This window comes from Phyllobates terribilis, unplaced genomic scaffold, assembly GCF_046119375.1.
Source record: "Phyllobates terribilis strain yellow unplaced genomic scaffold, ASM4611937v1 Scaffold_3__8_contigs__length_932513732, whole genome shotgun sequence".
Lineage (NCBI taxonomy): Eukaryota > Metazoa > Chordata > Amphibia > Anura > Dendrobatidae > Phyllobates > Phyllobates terribilis.
In genome coordinates this window covers 658238936-658257842 of record NW_027362763.1, presented here as the reverse complement: position 1 = coordinate 658257842, position 18907 = coordinate 658238936, and the positions used below count along the sequence as shown (strand labels likewise).

The 18907-nt window shown below is 53.3% G+C and overlaps 1 protein-coding gene across 3 annotated transcripts in view; it reads left to right on the top strand.

Annotated features, from left to right (window-relative positions):
• The window catches only part of BTBD9 (BTB domain containing 9), a 183544-nt gene that overhangs the window by 119140 nt on the left and 45497 nt on the right, over nucleotides 1-18907 (top strand). For 2 of the 3 annotated variants that reach the window (XM_073671698.1, XM_073671699.1), the window contains exons 7-8: nucleotides 4551-4660; nucleotides 13396-13585. The exons of the other annotated variant lie outside the window; for it this stretch is intronic. In XM_073671698.1, coding sequence (XP_073527799.1) covers nucleotides 4551-4660; nucleotides 13396-13585 — 300 coding nt within the window. The remainder of the gene's footprint in view (nucleotides 1-4550; nucleotides 4661-13395; nucleotides 13586-18907) is intronic. 3 annotated transcript variants of the gene reach the window in all.

The following is an 18907-nucleotide window of genomic DNA, read 5'->3' as shown; positions in this document are numbered from 1 at the left end:
GGGGGTCTCCTCTGTGATTTTATTTAGTGGTCTCTGTGATTTATATTTGGGGGCCTAGGGTCTTTATTTAGGGTCTCGGGCTGGAATGATCAGGGGTCCGCATCTGCTCTGTAATTATCATGTTAGAGTGACAGCGGATGACTCGTATGTTGCCGTCACTATGGGGGGGCCGGAGCAGGGTCATATTCCGCGTCGCGGGGGGATTCTACTGGAACATTCTGCACTGTTCAATAATAAATGTTACACCGCTGCCTGGTGAAGTGCTAAAACACATCCCATCCGAGGACGCGGCCTGCATTCCCTGCGCTGAATTATTGATGGCGGAGCTGACACTCGTCATGCCCTGCTGCCTCCACTTGGGGGCACTGTTGCTCCGGCGCAGCGAGTGGGATAATTCTCCGGTGTTTTGTCTTTTTCCTCGGTGGAATCTGTGAATATTATTGTACGGCGGCGGAAGATTCATTTATTATAATGGAGGCGCAGACAGACGCTCCGCCGTATTAGTTCTCATTTTCACCTGTAATTCTCTGTCACCTGCGCAGTCTGGAGCTGCTCGGATGAGTCTTGAGAAATCCTCAGAAGCTACAAGTCCTTGAGTCATCCTCGTCTGCTCCTGGGAAAGCTGGGTGGAAGAGTGACAGTACACAGCTTTCCTGGGCTCCGGAATGATTAGTCTGCCTAGTGATGGGAAAGTAAAGAACACGGACAGTCAGGAGTTTGGGAAAGCACAGAGCGGCTGCTCGGACCAGTATTACAGCCCCTGTCGGGTTCTCGCCCCATAATTCCACTTCTGCCCCATTATATATTGATGACAAGCGACAAAGCCCCCCGTAAGAGAAGTCCTGGCTCATCTCAGCGCCTCAGCTTTTCCAGACTCCTGAATGGTAAATTGACTTATCTCTGCATTAGTGGTAACAATGTATCACTGCGTGAGTGCCGATGTATCACTGCGTGAGTGCCGATGTATCACTGCGTGAGTGCCGATGTATCACTGAGCACGGGGTGACGACCGCCAGCAGACGCGGGGCAGCCCCTACACACCACTTGTGGACTCTGCGGCTTGTCACCCAGCTTTCCCAGGAACAGATACAATGAAGAATAGGCCGCACAGACAGTGACAGGAGGAGCGATATTTCCGGGGGTGACATTTGATCCTCCGGGCCTGTGTCCTGTTTGGCGTGGCTCTTACAGGTCAGCGATGATGAAGCCGTTCTCCTCCGCTGTTTATGTTCCTCCCTCGTTGTCCAATCATCTCGCTGCCGTCCGGTCTCTCGTTCAAGGTTTCCGGCGCGGTGATATATAGCGGAGGTGAAGGTCCGCGGCGGATGAGATATGTCCGTGTCCTCAGGAATCGCTGCCATCTGACGGCAGCCCCTGTAAATTATCGCACAGCTGATACGACCTCCGACTGCACCTAGTTTTCCAGTCTCTTTTCTTATTTTTATTTTGTGTTTCAGCCATTTTTTATGCTGATTTTTAATTTATAATATTCATATCGGTGCATTTTTTGGGGCATTGTTTTTTGTTGTCCCACGTAGGTGACTATGGAAAAAATGCCAGATAAAAACCCCCCACAATGCTCCGCGCATTCAGCAATGGCGAAAAAAATCAATACAAAACTCCTTGAAGACTTCAGTATTTTACTATGGATATTAAAGTCTGCACCCAAGAAGTGCCGTAAAAGACCCGAGATAACGCCACGGAAAATGTTGCAAAATGACCCGTGGGACTTGAGTGAGAGCGGACGCGGTGTCTGGACCCTCCGCCTCACGGGGGATTAGAATAGGAGAGTGTGATCGGGGGAGAGAAGGGTGGAGAGGAGAATGGAGGGAGAGTGGAGAGGGGTGGTGAGAGGAAGGGATGGAGAGGGGTGGTGAGAGGAAGGGATGGAGAGGGGTGGTGAGAGGAGGGGATGGAGAGGGGTGGTGAGAGGAGGGGATGGAGAGGGGTGGTGAGAGGAGGGGATGGAGAGGGGTGGTGAGAGGAGGGGATGGAGAGGGGTGGTGAGAGGAGGGGATGGAGAGGGGTGGTGAGAGGAGGGGATGGAGAGGGGTGGTGAGAGGAGGGGATGGAGAGGGGTGGTGAGAGGAGGAGATGGAGAGGGGTGGTGAGAGGAGGAGATGGAGAGGGGTGGTGAGAGGAGGAGATGGAGAGGGTCAGAGAGGAGGGGATGGAGAGGGTCAGAGCGGAGGGGATGGAGAGGGGTGGTGAGAGGAGGGGATGAGGAGGGGATGGAGAGGAGGGGATGGAGAGGGGTGGTGAGAGGAGGGAATGGAGAGGGGTGGTGAGAGGAGGGGATGGAGAGGGGTGGTGAGAGGAGGGGATGTAGAGGGTCAGAGCGGAGGGGATGGAGAGGGTCAGAGAGGAGGGGTGGTGAGAGGAGGGGATGAGGAGGGGATGGAGAGGGGTGGTGAGAGGAGGGGATGGAGAGGGGTGGTGAGAGGAGGGGATGGAGAGGGTCAGAGAGGAGGGGATGGAGAGGGTCAGAGAGGAGGGGATGGAGAGGGGTGGTGAAAGGAGGGGATGTAGAGGGTCAGAGCGGAGGGGATGGAGAGGGTCAGAGAGGAGGGGTGGTGAGAGGAGGGGATGAGGAGGGGATGGAGAGGGGTGGTGAGAGGAGGGGATGGAGAGGGGTGGTGAGAGGAGGGGATGGAGAGGGTCAGAGAGGAGGGGATGGAGAGGGTCAGAGAGGAGGGGATGGAGAGGGTCAGAGAGGAGGGGATGGAGAGGGGTGGTGAAAGGAGGGGATGGAGAGGGGTGGTGAGAGGAGGGGATGGAGAGGGGTGGTGAGAGGAGGGGATGGAGAGGGGTGGTGAGAGGAGGGGATGGAGAGGGGTGGTGAGAGGAGGGGATGGAGAGGGTCAGAGGAGGGGATGGAGAGGGGTGGTGAGAGGAGGGGATGGAGAGGGGTGGTGAGAGGAGGGAATGGAGAGGGGTGGTGAGAGGAGGGGATGGAGAGGGGTGGTGAGAGGAGGAGATGGAGAGGGTCAGAGCGGAGGGGATGGAGGGGGTCAGAGAGGAGGGGATGGAGAGGGGTGGTATGAGGAGGGGATGGAGAGGAGGGGATGGAGAGGGGTGGTGAGAGGAGGGAATGGAGAGGGGTGGTGAGAGGAGGGGATGGAGAGGGGTGGTGAGAGGAGGGGATGGAGAGGGGTGGTGAGAGGAGGGGATGGAGAGGGGTGGTGAGAGGAGGGGATGTAGAGGGTCAGAGCGGAGGGGATGGAGAGGGTCAGAGAGGAGGGGTGGTGAGAGGAGGGGATGGAGAGGGGTGGTGAGAGGAGGGGATGGAGAGGGGTGGTGAGAGGAGGGGATGGAGAGGGTCAGAGAGGAGGGGATGGAGAGGGTCAGAGAGGAGGGGATGGAGAGGGGTGGTGAAAGGAGGGGATGGAGAGGGGTGGTGAGAGGAGGGGATGGAGAGGGGTGGTGAGAGGAGGGGATGGAGAGGGTCAGAGGAGGGGATGGAGAGGGGTGGTGAGAGGAGGGGATGGAGAGGGGTGGTGAGAGGAGGGGATGGAGAGGGGTGGTGAGAGGAGGGACAGAGGAGGGGATGGAGAGGGGCGGTGAGGAGGGGGGGTGAAGTGGGGCGGTGAGGAGGGGGGGTGGAGAGGGATGGAGAGGGTCAGAGAGGAGAGGGTCAGAGAGGAGAGGGGATGGAGAGGGTCAGAGAGGTGGAGAGGGGCGGTGAGGAGGGGGGGTGGAGGTTGGGGTGGAGAGGGGCGGTGAGGAGGGGGGGTGGAGGTTGGGGTGGAGAGGGGCGTTGAGGAGGGGGGGTGGAGAGGGAGGGGATGGAGAGGGGCGGTGAGAGGGAGGGGATGGAGAGGGGCGGTGAGAGGGAGGGGATGGAGAGGGGCAGAGAGGAGGAAAGCGGCGGTGAGGGAGCGATGCCTTGGCTTGTCACTTTCCATCTGCACCTCATTGAGATCTCCGTCCTGGGGGTCACCTTCCTCTCCGGTGTCACATATTGAGGCGCAGTCAGGTCAATTGCTCTCCTTCGTCTTGTCTCTGCGTCCCGGATTAATTTAAAGCTTAGTCTTGGGTTTATTAGAGGAGACGTGCGCAGGTGGAGCAGAGATTGGGACAGCAGAGTGATGCTCTGCCTTTCATCATAGGGCGGCCAAGGTGACCCCTCACTCATCTTGTGCTGCAGGATTGTTGTCAGCCCTCATCCAACCTGATTGCTCCTGTAATACAGGGGCACTTAGTTTTTCCCACATAGAGCCAGATGTAAATATGACACTTCACAGAATGCAAATCACCAAAGCAAGCTGTGTACAAACACTGAACAAGCAGGGGGTGCTGGGAGATTTTTGCTCCGGAGCTGTTGGATTTCATCATTTCACTTCATTATAAATATTGATAAATATCGTCATTTCACTGTTCTCGAGTCACATCCGGAGCTGCATTTAGAAATGTGATGGTTACTGACGTTTATCCCTTCCTGTTCCATCTCACTTATTTTGGCAGATATAGAGGTCACAATGTGGTATAAGGGTTAATACGAGCGCCATTGTCAGCCCTCTCTAATGTCCCGTCCCCCCCATGTCTTTCAGATACATCCGGATCGTGGGCACCCACAACACCGTCAATAAAGTGTTCCATCTGGTGGCCTTCGAGTGCATGTTCACCCACAAGAGCTTCATTCTTGAGCGGGGTCTGATGGGTAAGAAATAATCGGGGTCTCCTATATGCATATAGGGTCTGTATTATATATAAATCCGGGGTTTGGTCACTCCATGCCCCACAGACTAAAGCATTGGAGTGATGAAGCGGGAGCGTCGTCTGATGATGCAGCGTCATGTGATGAAGCGGCAGCGTCTTGTGATGCAGCGTCGTGTGATGAAGCGGCAGCGTCGTCTGATGATGCAGCGTCGTGTGATAAAGCGGCAGCGTCTTGTGATGCAGCGTCGTGTGATGAAGCGGCAGCGTCGTCTGATGATGCAACGTCGTGTGATGAAGCGGCAGCGTCTTGTGATGCAGCGTCGTGTGATGAAGCGGCAGCGTCGTCTGATGATGCAGCGTCGTGTGATGAAGCGGCAGCGTCGTCTGATGATGCAGCGTCGTCTGATGAAGCGGCAGCGTCTTGTGATGCAGCGTCGTGTGATGAAGCGGCAGCGTTGTCTGATGATGCAGCGTCGTGTGATGAAGCGGCAGCGTCTGATGATACAGCGTCGTGTGATGAAGCGGCAGCGTCGTCTGATGATGCAGCGTCATGTGATGAAGCGGCAGCGTCTTGTGATGCAGCGTCAGCGTTGTCTGATGATGCAGCGTCGTGTGATGAAGCGGCAGCGTCTTGTGATGCAGCGTCGTCTGATGAAGCGGCAGCGTCGTCTGATGATGCAGCGTCGTCTGATGAAGCGGCAGCGTCGTCTGATGAAGCAGCAGCGTCGTCTGATGAAGCGGCAGCGTCGTCTGATGAAGCGGCAGCGTCGTCTGATGATGCAGCGTCGTGTGATGAAGCGGCAGCGTCGTGTGATGAAGCGGCAGCGTCGTGTGATGAAGTGGCAGCGTCGTGTGATGAAGCGGCAGCGTCTTGTGATGAAGCGGCAGCGTCGTGTGATGAAGCGGCAGCGTCTTGTGATGCAGCGTCTGATGAAGCGGCAGCGTCGTATGATGAAGCAGCGTCATGTGATGATGAAGCGGCAGCGTCGTGTGATGAAGCTGCAGCGTCGTCTGATGAAGCGGCATTGTCGTGTGATGAAGCGGCAGCGTCGTATGATGAAGCGGCAGCGTCGTCTGATGATGCAGCGTCGTGTGATGAAGCGGCAGCGTCGTCTGATGAAGCGGCAGCGTCGTCTGATGATGCAGCGTCGTGTGATGAAGCGGCAGCGTCGTGTGATGAAGCGGCAGCGTCGTATGATGAAGCGGCAGCGTCGTGTGATGAAGCGGCAGCGTCTTGTGATGAAGCGGCAGCGTCGTGTGATGAAGCGGCAGCGTCTTGTGATGCAGCGTCTGATGAAGCAGCGTCGTATGATGAAGCAGCGTCATGTGATGATGAAGCGGCAGCGTCGTGTGATGAAGCTGCAGCGTCGTCTGATGAAGCGGCATTGTTGTGTGATGAAGCGGCAGCGTCGTGTGATGAAGCGGCAGCGTCGTCTGATGAAGCGGCATTGTCGTGTGATGAAGCGGCAGCGTCGTGTGATGAAGCGGCAGCGTCGTCTGATGAAGCGGCATTGTCGTGTGATGAAGCGGCAGCGTCGTGTGATGAAGCGGCAGCGTCGTGTGATGAAGCGGCAGCATCGTGTGATGAAGCGGCAACGTCGTCTGATGAAGCGGCAGCGTCGTCTGATGCAGCGTCGTGTGATGAAGCGGCAGCGTCTTGTGATGCAGCGTCGTGTGATGAAGCGGCAGCGTCTTGTGATGCAGCATCTGATGATGCAGCGTCGTATGATGAAGCAGCGTCATGTGATGATGAAGCGGCAGCGTCGTGTGATGAAGCTGCAGCGTCGTCTGATGAAGCGGCATTGTCGTGTGATGAAGCGGCAGCGTCGTGTGATGAAGCGGCAGCGTCGTCTGATGAAGCGGCATTGTCGTGTGATGAAGCGGCAGCGTCGTGTGATGAAGCGGCAGCGTCGTCTGATGAAGCGGCATTGTCGTGTGATGAAGCTGCAGCGTCGTGTGATGAAGCGGCAGCGTCGTGTGATGAAGCGGCAGCATCGTGTGATGAAGCGGCAACGTCGTCTGATGAAGCGGCAGCGTCGTCTGATGCAGCGTCGTGTGATGAAGCGGCAGCGTCTTGTGATGCAGCGTCGTGTGATGAAGCGGCAGCGTCGTCTGATGATGCAGCGTCGTGTGATGAAGCGGCAGCGTCTTGTGATGCAGCGTCGTGTGATGAAGCGGCAGCGTCTTGTGATGCAGCGTCGTTTGATGAAGCGGCGTCATGTGATGAAGTGGCAGCTTCTTGTGATGCAGCGTGTGATGAAGCGGCAGCGTCGTCTGATGATAAGCGTCGTGTGATGAAGCGGCAGCGTCGTCTGATGATGCAGCGTCGTGTGATGAAGCGGCAGCGTCTTGTGATGCAGCGTCGTCTGATGAAGCGGCAGCGTCGTCTGATGAAGCGGCAGCGTCTTGTGATGCAGCGTCGTGTGATGAAGCGGCAGCGTCTTCTGATGCAGCGTCGTGTGATTAAGCGGGAGCGTCGTCTGATGATACAGCGTCGTGTGATGAAGTGGCAGCGTCTTGTGATGCAGCGTCGTGTGATGAAGCGGCGTCATGTGATGAAGTGGCAGCTTCTTGTGATGCAGCGTGTGATGAAGCGGCAGCGTCGTCTGATGAAGCGGCAGCGTCTTGTGATGCAGCGTCATGTGATGAAGCGGCAGCGTCTTGTGATGCAGCGTCATGTGATGAAGCGGCAGCGTCATGTGATGAAGCGGCAGCGTCTTGTGATGCAGCGTCATGTGATGAAGCGGCAGCGTCTTGTGATGCAGCGTCGTCTGATGAAGCGGCAGCGTCTTGTGATGCAGCGTCGTGTGAAGACGCAGCAGCGTCGTGTGATGCAGCGTCGTGTGATGAAGCGGCAGCGTCGTCTGATGATGCAGCGTCGTGTGATGAAGCGGCAGCGTCGTCTGATGATACAGCGTCGTGTGATGAAGCGGCAGCGTCGTGTGATGCAGTGTGTGATGCAGCGTCGTGTGATGAAGCGGCAGCGTCGTCTGATGAAGCGGCAGCGTCTTGTGATGCAGCGTCGTGTGATGAAGCGGCAGCGTCTTGTGATGCAGCGTCGTGTGATGAAGCGGCAGCGTTGTCTGATGATGCAGCGTCGTGTGATGAAGCGGCAGCGTCTTGTGATGCAGCGTCGTGTGATGAAGCGGCAGCGTTGTCTGATGATGCAGCGTCGTCTGATGAAGCGGCAGCGTCTTGTGATGCAGCGTCGTGTGATGAAGCGGCAGCGTCGTCTGATGAAGATGCAGCGTCGTCTGATGAAGCGGCAGCGTCGTCTGATGATGCAGCGTCGTGTGATGAAGCGGCAGCGTCGTCTGATGATACAGCGGCAGCGTCGTCTGATGCAGCGTCGTCTGATGAAGCGGCAGCGTCTGATGATACAGCGTCGTGTGATGAAGCGGCAGCGTCGTCTGATGATGCAGCGTCGTGTGATGAAGCGGCAGCGTCGTCTGATGATGCAGCGTCGTGTGATGAAGCGGCAGCGTCTTGTGATGCAGCGTCGTGTGATGAAGCGGCAGCGTTGTCTGATGATGCAGCGTCGTGTGATGAAGCGGCAGCGTCTTGTGATGCAGCGTCGTGTGATGAAGCGGCAGCGTCGTCTGATGATGCAGCATCGTCTGATGAAGCGGCATTGTCGTGTGATGAAGCGGCAGCGTCGTGTGATGAAGCGGCAGCGTCGTCTGATGAAGCGGCATTGTCGTGTGATGAAGCGGCAGCGTCTTGTGATGAAGCGGCAGCGTCGTGTGATGAAGCGGCAGCGTCTTGTGATGCAGCGTCTGATGAAGCGGCAGCGTCGTATGATGAAGCAGCGTCATGTGATGATGAAGCGGCAGCGTCGTGTGATGAAGCTGCAGCGTCGTCTGATGAAGCGGCATTGTCGTGTGATGAAGCGGCAGCGTCGTATGATGAAGCGGCAGCGTCGTCTGATGATGCAGCGTCGTGTGATGAAGCGGCAGCGTCGTCTGATGAAGCGGCAGCGTCGTCTGATGATGCAGCGTCGTGTGATGAAGCGGCAGCGTCGTGTGATGAAGCGGCAGCGTCGTATGATGAAGCGGCAGCGTCGTGTGATGAAGCGGCAGCGTCTTGTGATGAAGCGGCAGCGTCGTGTGATGAAGCGGCAGCGTCTTGTGATGCAGCGTCTGATGAAGCGGCAGCGTCGTATGATGAAGCAGCGTCATGTGATGATGAAGCGGCAGCGTCGTGTGATGAAGCTGCAGCGTCGTCTGATGAAGCGGCATTGTCGTGTGATGAAGCGGCAGCGTCGTATGATGAAGCGGCAGCGTCGTCTGATGATGCAGCGTCGTGTGATGAAGCGGCAGCGTCGTGTGATGAAGCGGCAGCGTCGTGTGATGAAGCGGCAGCGTCTTGTGATGCAGTGTGTGATACAGCGTCGTGTGATGAAGCGGCAGCGTCGTCTGATGATGCAGCGTCATGTGATGAAGCGGCAGCGTCGTGTGATGAAGTTGCAGCGTCGTGTGATGAAGCGGCAGCGTCGTGTGATGCAGTGTGTGATGCAGCGTCGTGTGATGAAGCGGCAGCGTCGTGTGATGCAGTGTGTGATGCAGCGTCTGATGATACAGCGTCGTGTGATGAAGCGGCAGCGTCGTGTGATGAAGCGGTAGCGTCGTGTGATGCAGCGTCGTGTGATGCAGTGTGTGATGAAGCAGCGTCGTGTGATGCAGCGGCAGTGTGTGATGCAGCGTCGTGTGATGAAGCGTGTGATGAAGCAGCATCGTGTGATGCAGCGTCATGTGATGAAGCGATAGCTTGTGATGAAGCAGCGTCGTGTGATGAAGCAGCGTCTTGTGATGCAGCGGCAGTGTGTGATGCAGCGGCAGTGTGTGATGCAGCGTCGTGTGATGAAGCAGCAGCGTCGTGTGATGAAGCAGCGTCATGTGATGCAGCGTCTTGTGATGCAGCGTGTGGTGAAGCAGCAGCGTCGTGTGATGCAGCTTCTTGTGATGCAGCGTGTGATGAAGCGGCAGCAGCGTGTGATGAAGCAGCGTCATGTGATGCAGCGGCAGTGTGTGATGCAGCGTCGTGTGATGCAGCTTCTTGTGATGCAGCGTGTGATGAAGCGGCAGCAGCGTGTGATGAAGCGGCAGCAGCGTGTGATGAAGCAGCGTCGTGTGATGCAGCATGTGATGCAGCGGCAGTGTGTGATGCAGCGTCGTGTGATGAAGCAGCGTCTTGTGATGCAGCGGCAGTGTGTGATGCAGCGTCTTGTGATGAAGCAGCAGCGTCGTGTGATGCAGCTTCTTGTGATGCAGCGTGTGATGAAGCGGCAGCAGCGTGTGATGAAGCAGCGTCATGTGATGAAGCAGCAGCGTCTTGTGATGCAGCGTGTGATGAAGCAGCAGCGTCATGTGATGATGCAGCTTCTTGTGATGCAGCGTGTGATGAAGCAGCGTCATGTGATGAAGCAGCAGCGTCGTGTGATGCAGCTTCTTGTGATGCAGTGTGTGATGAAGCGGCAGCAGCGTGTGATGAAGCAGCGTCGTGTGATGCAGCTTCTTGTGATGCAGTGTGTGATGCAGCGTCGTGTGATGAAGCAGCAGCGTCGTGTGATGCAGCTTCTTGTGATGCAGTGTGTGATGCAGCGTCGTGTGATGAAGCAGCGTCATGTGATGAAGCAGCAGTGTCGTGTGATGCAGCGTCGTGTGATGAAGCGGCAGCGTCTTGTGATGCAGCGTCGTGTGATGAAGCGGCAGCGTCGTCTGATGATACAGCGTCGTGTGATGAAGTGGCAGCGTCTTCTGATGAAGCGGCGTCATGTGATGAAGTGGCAGCTTCTTGTGATGCAGCGTGTGATGAAGCGGCAGCGTCGTCTGATGATAAGCGTCGTGTGATGAAGCGGCAGCGTCGTCTGATGATGCAGCGTCGTGTGATGAAGCAGCGTCATGTGATGAAGCGGCAGCGTCTTGTGATGCAGCGTCGTCTGATGAAGCGGCAGCGTCGTCTGATGAAGCGGCAGCGTCTGATGAAGCGGCAGCGTCTTGTGATGCAGTGTCGTGTGATGAAGCGGCAGCGTCGTCTGATGAAGCGGCAGCGTCTTGTGATGCAGCGTCGTCTGATGATGCAGCGTCGTGTGATGAAGCGGCAGCGTCGTGTGATGAAGCGGCAGCGTCGTGTGATGAAGCGGCAGCGTCTTGTGATGCAGCGTCGTGTGATGAAGCGGCAGCGTCTTGTGATGCAGCGTCGTGTGATGAAGCGGCAGCGTCGTCTGATGATGCAGCGTCGTGTGATGAAGCCGCAGCGTCTGATGATGCAGCGTCGTGTGATGCAGTGTGTGATGCAGCGTCGTGTGATGAAGCGGCAGCGTCGTCTGATGAAGCGGCAGCGTCTGATGATACAGCGTCGTGTGATGAAGCGGCAGCGTCGTGTGATGAAGCGGCAGCGTCTTGTGATGCAGTGTGTGATACAGCGTCGTGTGATGAAGCGGCAGCGTTGTCTGATGCAGCGTCATGTGATGAAGCGGCAGCGTCGTGTGATGAAGCTGCAGCGTCGTGTGATGAAGCGGCAGCGTCGTGTGATGAAGCGGCAGCGTCGTGTGATGAAGCGGCAGCGTCGTGTGATGCAGTGTGTGATGCAGCGTCTGATGATGCAGCGTCGTGTGATGAAGCGGCAGCGTCGTGTGATGAAGCGGCAGCGTCGTGTGATGCAGTGTGTGATGCAGCGTCTGATGATACAGCGTCGTGTGATGAAGCGGCAGCGTCGTGTGATACAGCGTCGTGTGATGAAGCGGCAGCGTCGTGTGATACAGCGTCGTGTGATGAAGCGGCAGCGTCGTGTGATGCAGCGTCGTGTGATGCAGCGTGTGATGAAGCAGCGTCGTGTGATGCAGCGTGTGATGAAGCAGCGTCGTGTGATGCAGTGTGTGATGAAGCAGCGTCGTGTGATGCAGCGGCAGTGTGTGATGCAGCGTCGTGTGATGAAGCGTGTGATGAAGCAGCGTCGTGTGATGCAGCGGCAGTGTGTGATGCAGCGTCGTGTGATGAAGCAGCGTCGTGTGATGCAGCGTCTTGTGATGCAGCGTCATGTGATGAAGCGATAGCTTGTGATGAAGCAGCGTCGTGTGATGAAGCAGCGTCTTGTGATGCAGCGTCGTGTGATGAAGCAGCAGCGTCGTGTGATGAAGCAGCGTCATGTGATGAAGCAGCAGCGTCGTGTGATGCAGCGTCTTGTGATGCAGCGTGTGATGAAGCAGCAGCGTCGTGTGATGCAGCTTCTTGTGATGCAGCGTGTGATGAAGCGGCAGCAGCGTGTGATGAAGCAGCGTCATGTGATGCAGCATGTGATGCAGCGTCGTGTGATGCAGCTTCTTGTGATGCAGCGTGTGATGAAGCGGCAGCAGCGTGTGATGAAGCAGCGTCGTGTGATGCAGCGTGTGATGCAGCGGCAGTGTGTGATGCAGCGTCGTGTGATGAAGCAGCAGCGTCGTGTGATGAAGCAGCAGCGTCTTGTGATGCAGCGGCAGTGTGTGATGCAGCGTCTTGTGATGAAGCAGCAGCGTCGTGTGATGAAGCAGCAGCGTCGTGTGATGCAGCTTCTTGTGATGCAGCGTGTGATGAAGCGGCAGCAGCGTGTGATGAAGCGGCGTCATGTGATGAAGCAGCAGCGTCTTGTGATGCAGCGTCTTGTGATGCAGCGTGTGATGAAGCAGCAGCGTCATGTGATGATGCAGCTTCTTGTGATGCAGCGTGTGATGAAGCAGCAGCGTCATGTGATGAAGCAGCAGCGTCGTGTGATGCAGCTTCTTGTGATGCAGTGTGTGATGCAGCGTCGTGTGATGCAGCTTCTTGTGATGCAGTGTGTGATGCAGCGTCGTGTGATGAAGCAGCAGCGTCTTGTGATGCAGCGGCAGTGTGTGATGCAGCGTCGTGTGATGAAGCAGCAGCGTCGTGTGATGCAGCTTCTTGTGATGCAGCGTGTGATGAAGCGGCAGCAGCGTGTGATGAAGCAGCGTCATGTGATGAAGCAGCAGCGTCTTGTGATGCAGCGTCTTGTGATGCAGCGTGTGATGAAGCAGCAGCGTCATGTGATGATGCAGCGTCTTGTGATGAAGCAGCAGCGTCATGTGATGAAGCAGCAGCGTCGTGTGATGCAGCTTCTTGTGATGCAGTGTGTGATGCAGCGTCATGTGATGAAGCAGCAGCGTCGTGTGATGCAGCGTCTTGTGATGCAGCGTGTGATGAAGCGGCAGCAGCGTGTGATGAAGCAGCGTCATGTGATGAAGCAGCAGCGTCGTGTGATGCAGCGTCTTGTGATGCAGTGTGTGATGCAGCGTCATGTGATGAAGCAGCAGCGTCGTGTGATGCAGCTTCTTGTGATGCAGCGTGTGATGAAGCGGCAGCAGCGTGTGATGAAGCAGCGTCATGTGATGAAGCAGCAGCGTCGTGTGATGCAGCGTGTGATGAAGCAGCGTCATGTGATGAAGCAGCAGCGTCGTGTGATGCAGCGTCTTGTGATGCAGCGTGTGATGAAGCAGGGGGCGGATTTCTGACTACATCAGACTCCAATAGACAGTGCAGCAAAGTTGGAGTCATTGATCATCACTGCGGTAATGGAGCAGAGCTCTGGATAAGTGGATGTGATGGATGTGTTCAATGGTTGTCATGGAGATGAGCACCAGTTGCTACAATGTAGAATGCAAGGTGTAGCAGTGACCACAGGGGGCGCAGTCATGGCGGTGTGTGCCTGTCCTATATAATGCATTACTTCTTCTGTGTCTTCTAGTCCCCGCTGAGAACGTCGCCACCATCTCAGAATGTGCCAGCGTCATCGAGGGCGTGAGCCGCAGCCGCAATGCTCTGCTGAACGGTGATACAAAGAATTACGACTGGGACTCGGGGTACACCTGCCACCAGCTGGGTAGCGGCGCCATCGTCGTGCAGCTGGCGCAGCCCTACATGATCGGCTCCATCAGGTAAATTCCTGCAGAACATCACACCATCTGGTGTTATAGAAACAGGACTGCAGAGCATCTCGCCATCGCCTGTCGCTATAGTCACAGGACTGCAGAGCATCTTACAGCTATCTGCTGCTATAGTAATAGGACTGCAGAGCATCTCACCACCACCTTCTACTATAGTAACAGGACTGCAGAACATCACTGCCGTCTGCTGCTGTAGCCATGGGACTGCAGAGCAATCTCACCGCCATCTGCTGCTGTAGCCATGGGACTGCAGAGCAATCTCACCGCCATCTGCTGCTGTAGCCATGGGACTGCAGAGCATCTCACCGCCATCTGCTGCTGTAGCCATGGGACTGCAGAGCAATCTCACCGCCATCTGCTGCTGTAGCCATGGGGCTGCAGAGCATCTCACCGCCATCTGCCGCTGTAGCCATGGGACTGCAGAGCATCTCACCGCCATCTGCTGCTGTAGCCATGGGACTGCAGAGCAATCTCACCGCCATCTGCCGCTGTAGCCATGGGACTGCAGCGCAATCTCACCGCCATCTGCTGCTGTAGCCATGGGACTGCAGAGCATCTCACCGCCATCTGCTGATGTAGCCATGGGGCTGCAGAGCATCTCACCGCCATCTGCTGCTGTAGCCATGGGACTGCAGAGCATCTCACCGCCATCTGCTGCTGTAGCCATGGGACTGCAGAGCAATCTCACCGCCATCTGCTGCTGTAGCCATGGGACTGCAGAGCATCTCACCGCCATCTGCTGCTGTAGCCATGGGGCTGCAGAGCATCTCACCGCCATCTGCTGCTGTAGCCATGGGACTGCAGAGCATTTCACTGCCATCTGCTGCTGTAGCCATGGGACTGCAGAGCATCTCACCGCCATCTGCTGCTGTAGCCATGGGACTGCAGAGCAATCTCACCGCCATCTGCTGCTGTAGCCATGGGACTGCAGAGCATCTCACCGCCGCCATAACGTGTATAAAGCCTGCTGTGGGGTCTGATATAAGGTGATGGGGGTTGGGTAACCACTTCCTCATGCCCCACGATGCGATCGCTGGCAGCCGATTGGCTGCAGTGTTGGTACTCCCGTGATTACCCCCCGGTCATGTGAGCCACTTACTGCAGAACTGAGGATCAGACGATCACAGGTTCTACGGGACTGAAACAACATGTATCCAAATAGTAAAAGAAAAACCTCATTAAAAAAGTATATATATATTATATATAAAAAAATTAATCATCGCCCCCCCCCCCCCCCCCATTAATAATTGACATAAACAAAATAAACATAAGGTAAAATATTACCCGGGCCGGTAAACGACTTCAGTATAAAAAAAATATTGAATCTCCAGAATTGCTGCAATTCCGCAAGAAAATGCTCTAAAAAGTGATCAAAGTGCCATATGTGTACCCCAAACGTGCACGTGGGGGTCTACGGAAAACATAAGCAGTTCTGGCTCCTGGAAATAGAAGAGGAAAAATACAAGAGTCACAAAAATGCCAATTGTCTGCGGCAGGAAAGGGTTAATGCACCGTATGGTGATGATATAATATACAGTTCATCTATAATCACTAACCGGTAATTATAATATAGTGACGTGCGCCCCATATACCATAATCATGTTATAATAACCTCCTAATCCCCGGCCTGTAATAATAATGGCCGCTGGTCATGTGACTTCAGGCCGCCGCGTACAACCGCCGCTGCCACGCCAGGTGAGGTTACCGCATTTCTAAACTCCCCTTTTGCCGGAGATTTAGTGCCGGACGTGTCCATTATCCGCAGCTCAGCGGCCGGCGGACATCAAACACTCAGAGAAAGCTTCTCCCCGGGATAAGTGGCCGCATAAAACGCTGCTCCGACTCCGCGAGTCCCAGAGATAAAAGTGCGATAGTAATGAATGTAAATAGCGGGATTTATATCGGACCGGCACTTTATAGCTCAACGTTGTGGAACGTTCCAGCTTCCTGCAGATAATGGCGGAGAGCTACACCAACCGCCGGACACCACAAGGATGGTGCAGAGCTGAGTGTGTCATTAACCTCCACAGTACCTGTACTCAGACATATCACTGTGATATCTGTGGTGTTACATAGGACTGCAGGTGACATCTACTACATTATCTGTACTCAGACATATCACTGTGTTATCTGTGGTGTTACATAGGACTGCAGGTGACATCTACTACATTATCTGTACTCAGAGAGTTATCACTGTGTTATCTGTGGTGTTACATAGGACTGCAGGTAAAATCTACTCCATTATCTGTACTCAGAGAGATATCACTGTGTTATCGGTGGTCTTACATAGGACTGCAGGTGACATCTACTACATTATCTGTACTCAGGGAGTTATCTCTCCGTTATCTGTGTTGTTACATAGGACTGCAGGTGACATCTACTACATTATCTGTACTCAGGGAGTTATCTCTCCGTTATCTGTGGTGTTACATAGGACTGCAGGTGACATCTACTACATTATCTGTACTCAGGGAGTTATCTCTCCGTTATCTGTGGTGTTACATAGGACTGCAGGTGACATCTGCTACATTATCTGTACTCAGGGAGTTCTCTCAGTTATCTGTGGTGTTACATAGGACTGCAGGTGACATCTACTACATTATCTGTAGTCAGAGAGTTATCACTGTTATCTGTGGTGTTACATAGGACTGCAGGTGACATCTACTACATTATCTGTACTCAGAGAGTTATCACTGTGTTATCTGGGGTGTTACATAGGACTGCAGGTGACATCTACTACATTATCTGCACTCAGAGAGTTATCACTGTGTTATCTGTGGTGTTACATAGGACTGCAGGTGTCATCTACTACATTATCTGTACTCAGACATATCACTGTGTTATCTGTGGTGTTACATAGGACTGCAGGTGACATCTACTACATTATCTGTACTCAGAGAGTTATCACTGTGTTATCTGTGGTGTTACATAGGACTGCAGGTGTCATCTACTACATTATCTGTACTCAGGGAGTTATCACTGTGTTATCTGTGGTGTTACATAGGACTGCAGGTGTCATCTACTACATTATCTGTACTCAGACATATCACTGTGTTATCTGTGGTGTTACATAGGACTGCAGGTGGCATCTACTACATTATCTGTACTCAGAGAGTTATTGTGTTATCTGTGGTGTTACATAGGACTGCAGGTGACATCTACTACATTATCTGTGCTCAGAGAGTTATCACTGTGTTATCTGTGGTGTTACATAGGACTGCAGGTGACATCTACTACATTATCTGTACTCAGAGAGTTATCACTGTGTTATCTGTGGTGTTACATAGGACTGCAGGTGACATCTACTACATTATCTGTACTCAGAGAGTTATCACTGTGTTATCTGTGGTGTTACATAGGACTGCAGGTGACATCTACTACATTATCTGTACTCAGAGAGTTATCATTGTGTTATCTGTGGTGTTACATAGGACTGCAGGTGACATCTACTACATTATCTGTGCTCAGAGAGTTATCACTGTGTTATCTGTGGTGTTACATAGGACTGCAGGTGACATCTACTACATTATCTGTACTCAGAGAGTTATCACTGTTATCTGTGGTGTTACATAGGACTGCAGGTGACATCTACTACATTATCTGTACTCAGGGAGTTGTCGCTCCGTTATCTGTGGTGTTACATAGGACTGCAGGTGACATCTACTACACTTTTAGAGCTAAGTAGAGTGTGGTGATTAGTGTCTGGAGTCGTGGTGTTTGTATCTCGGATCAGTAACGTTATCTTGCTGACTTTATTCCGCGAGTGTGGGGTTTGTCCTGTTGTTACTCGGGTGTACGGCGCTCCCCTCCTCGCATCCCCCGATAGGCCCCTGTTCTCTGTGGCCACTGTCATTGTAATTGGCGGTCTCATTAGCCAGGCCAGAGACGGTGTCACGGTGTAAACATCAGGGTGTGCGGGGGCGCTCGGCTCTGCTCCATCCTGATGCATATGGAAAGGTTCTGCTCCAGTACCTCCCGGCTCGTTACATAATTGTATAGACGCCCCCTGCCCGCCCTGGAGACGTGGAGCGGATTGTATAAAATGATGTCTCTGGAGACCGCAGTCCGACAAGATGCAGAAATCAATCATCATTTATCTCATTTTATTTTATTGTTTGTGTTCTTTTCTGTTGTATTTTTATTCTCATTATTTTTATGCAGTAAATTACCTTTTACCCTATCTGGTATCAATAATAGATCCATACTGAAAAAGTGCCAGATTGTCAGACGTAGTGAGTTTTCAGATTTTTTTCTAATATGGTTGAAGTTGTGACTACCATCCCCCCCCTCACCTCTAATGACCACCCAGTAATGCTAATAACATGGGGGGGCTATAACAAGCTCACATGGCTACCCATTGCTCCTAGTAACAATAGCCGGGCTGTAAGAACTGCTCCTAATCACAAAAACTTTTGAATCAGTACTTAGTAACCTGAGTATAATGGGTGCGACATCTGGTCATGTTGTTCAATATTGACTGGAATTACATGGACACTCTCTTGTCAGTGACTTCAATAACATACAAGTAAATGTAACTACCTGTCATGTTACTATTGTTTTGCACCTAATGAAAGGTCAGGGCTTTGACAATTTTTACAACTCTACTAAGTAACTTAAATAAAATAGGTGGGGCTGTGACAACATACTATTACTTATTGACCCTAGTAGCAAGATTGGGGCTTTAGTAACATTGGTGGGGTTGTGAAAACCTTTCATATAATTTAGTATTAAATCTAATTACATGCACAAGGCTTTGATAACTCTTAAACCCCTACTAAGTAACTTTAATAAATTGGGTGGAGCTGTGACAACCTATTTCTTTTATTCATGGTTGATCCTACATTCTTTGCCATGGCTTTCTTATCTCTACTCGGTGATTTTACAAACCTAAGAGGGACTGTGATACCCTTTTATAACAGTATAAGTGAACCTCATACCACAGGCAGTACTTTGAGAACTCAGTATCTTTACTCAATAACTTTAGTATCCCGAGTTGGACTGTGACAACCTCTCATATTGTTCACTATTGACTAATTACATAAGAAGGGCTCATCTCACCTCTGCTCAGTGACTTTGAGAACATATTGTAGGTGGGATTGTAGTAACCTATCATATCACGACTTATAGAACCTAGTGTGTATGGCAGCTGTTGCATCTTTACTGAGTAACCTTCGAAGCATGTATGGGACTGTGGCTTTGACGCCTCTTCCATCTCTACTAAATAACCTTAGTAACATGGGTGGGTCTGTGAAAACCTTTCATATTACTTGGTATTAAATTTAATTGCATGGGCAAGGGTTTGATAACTCTTTA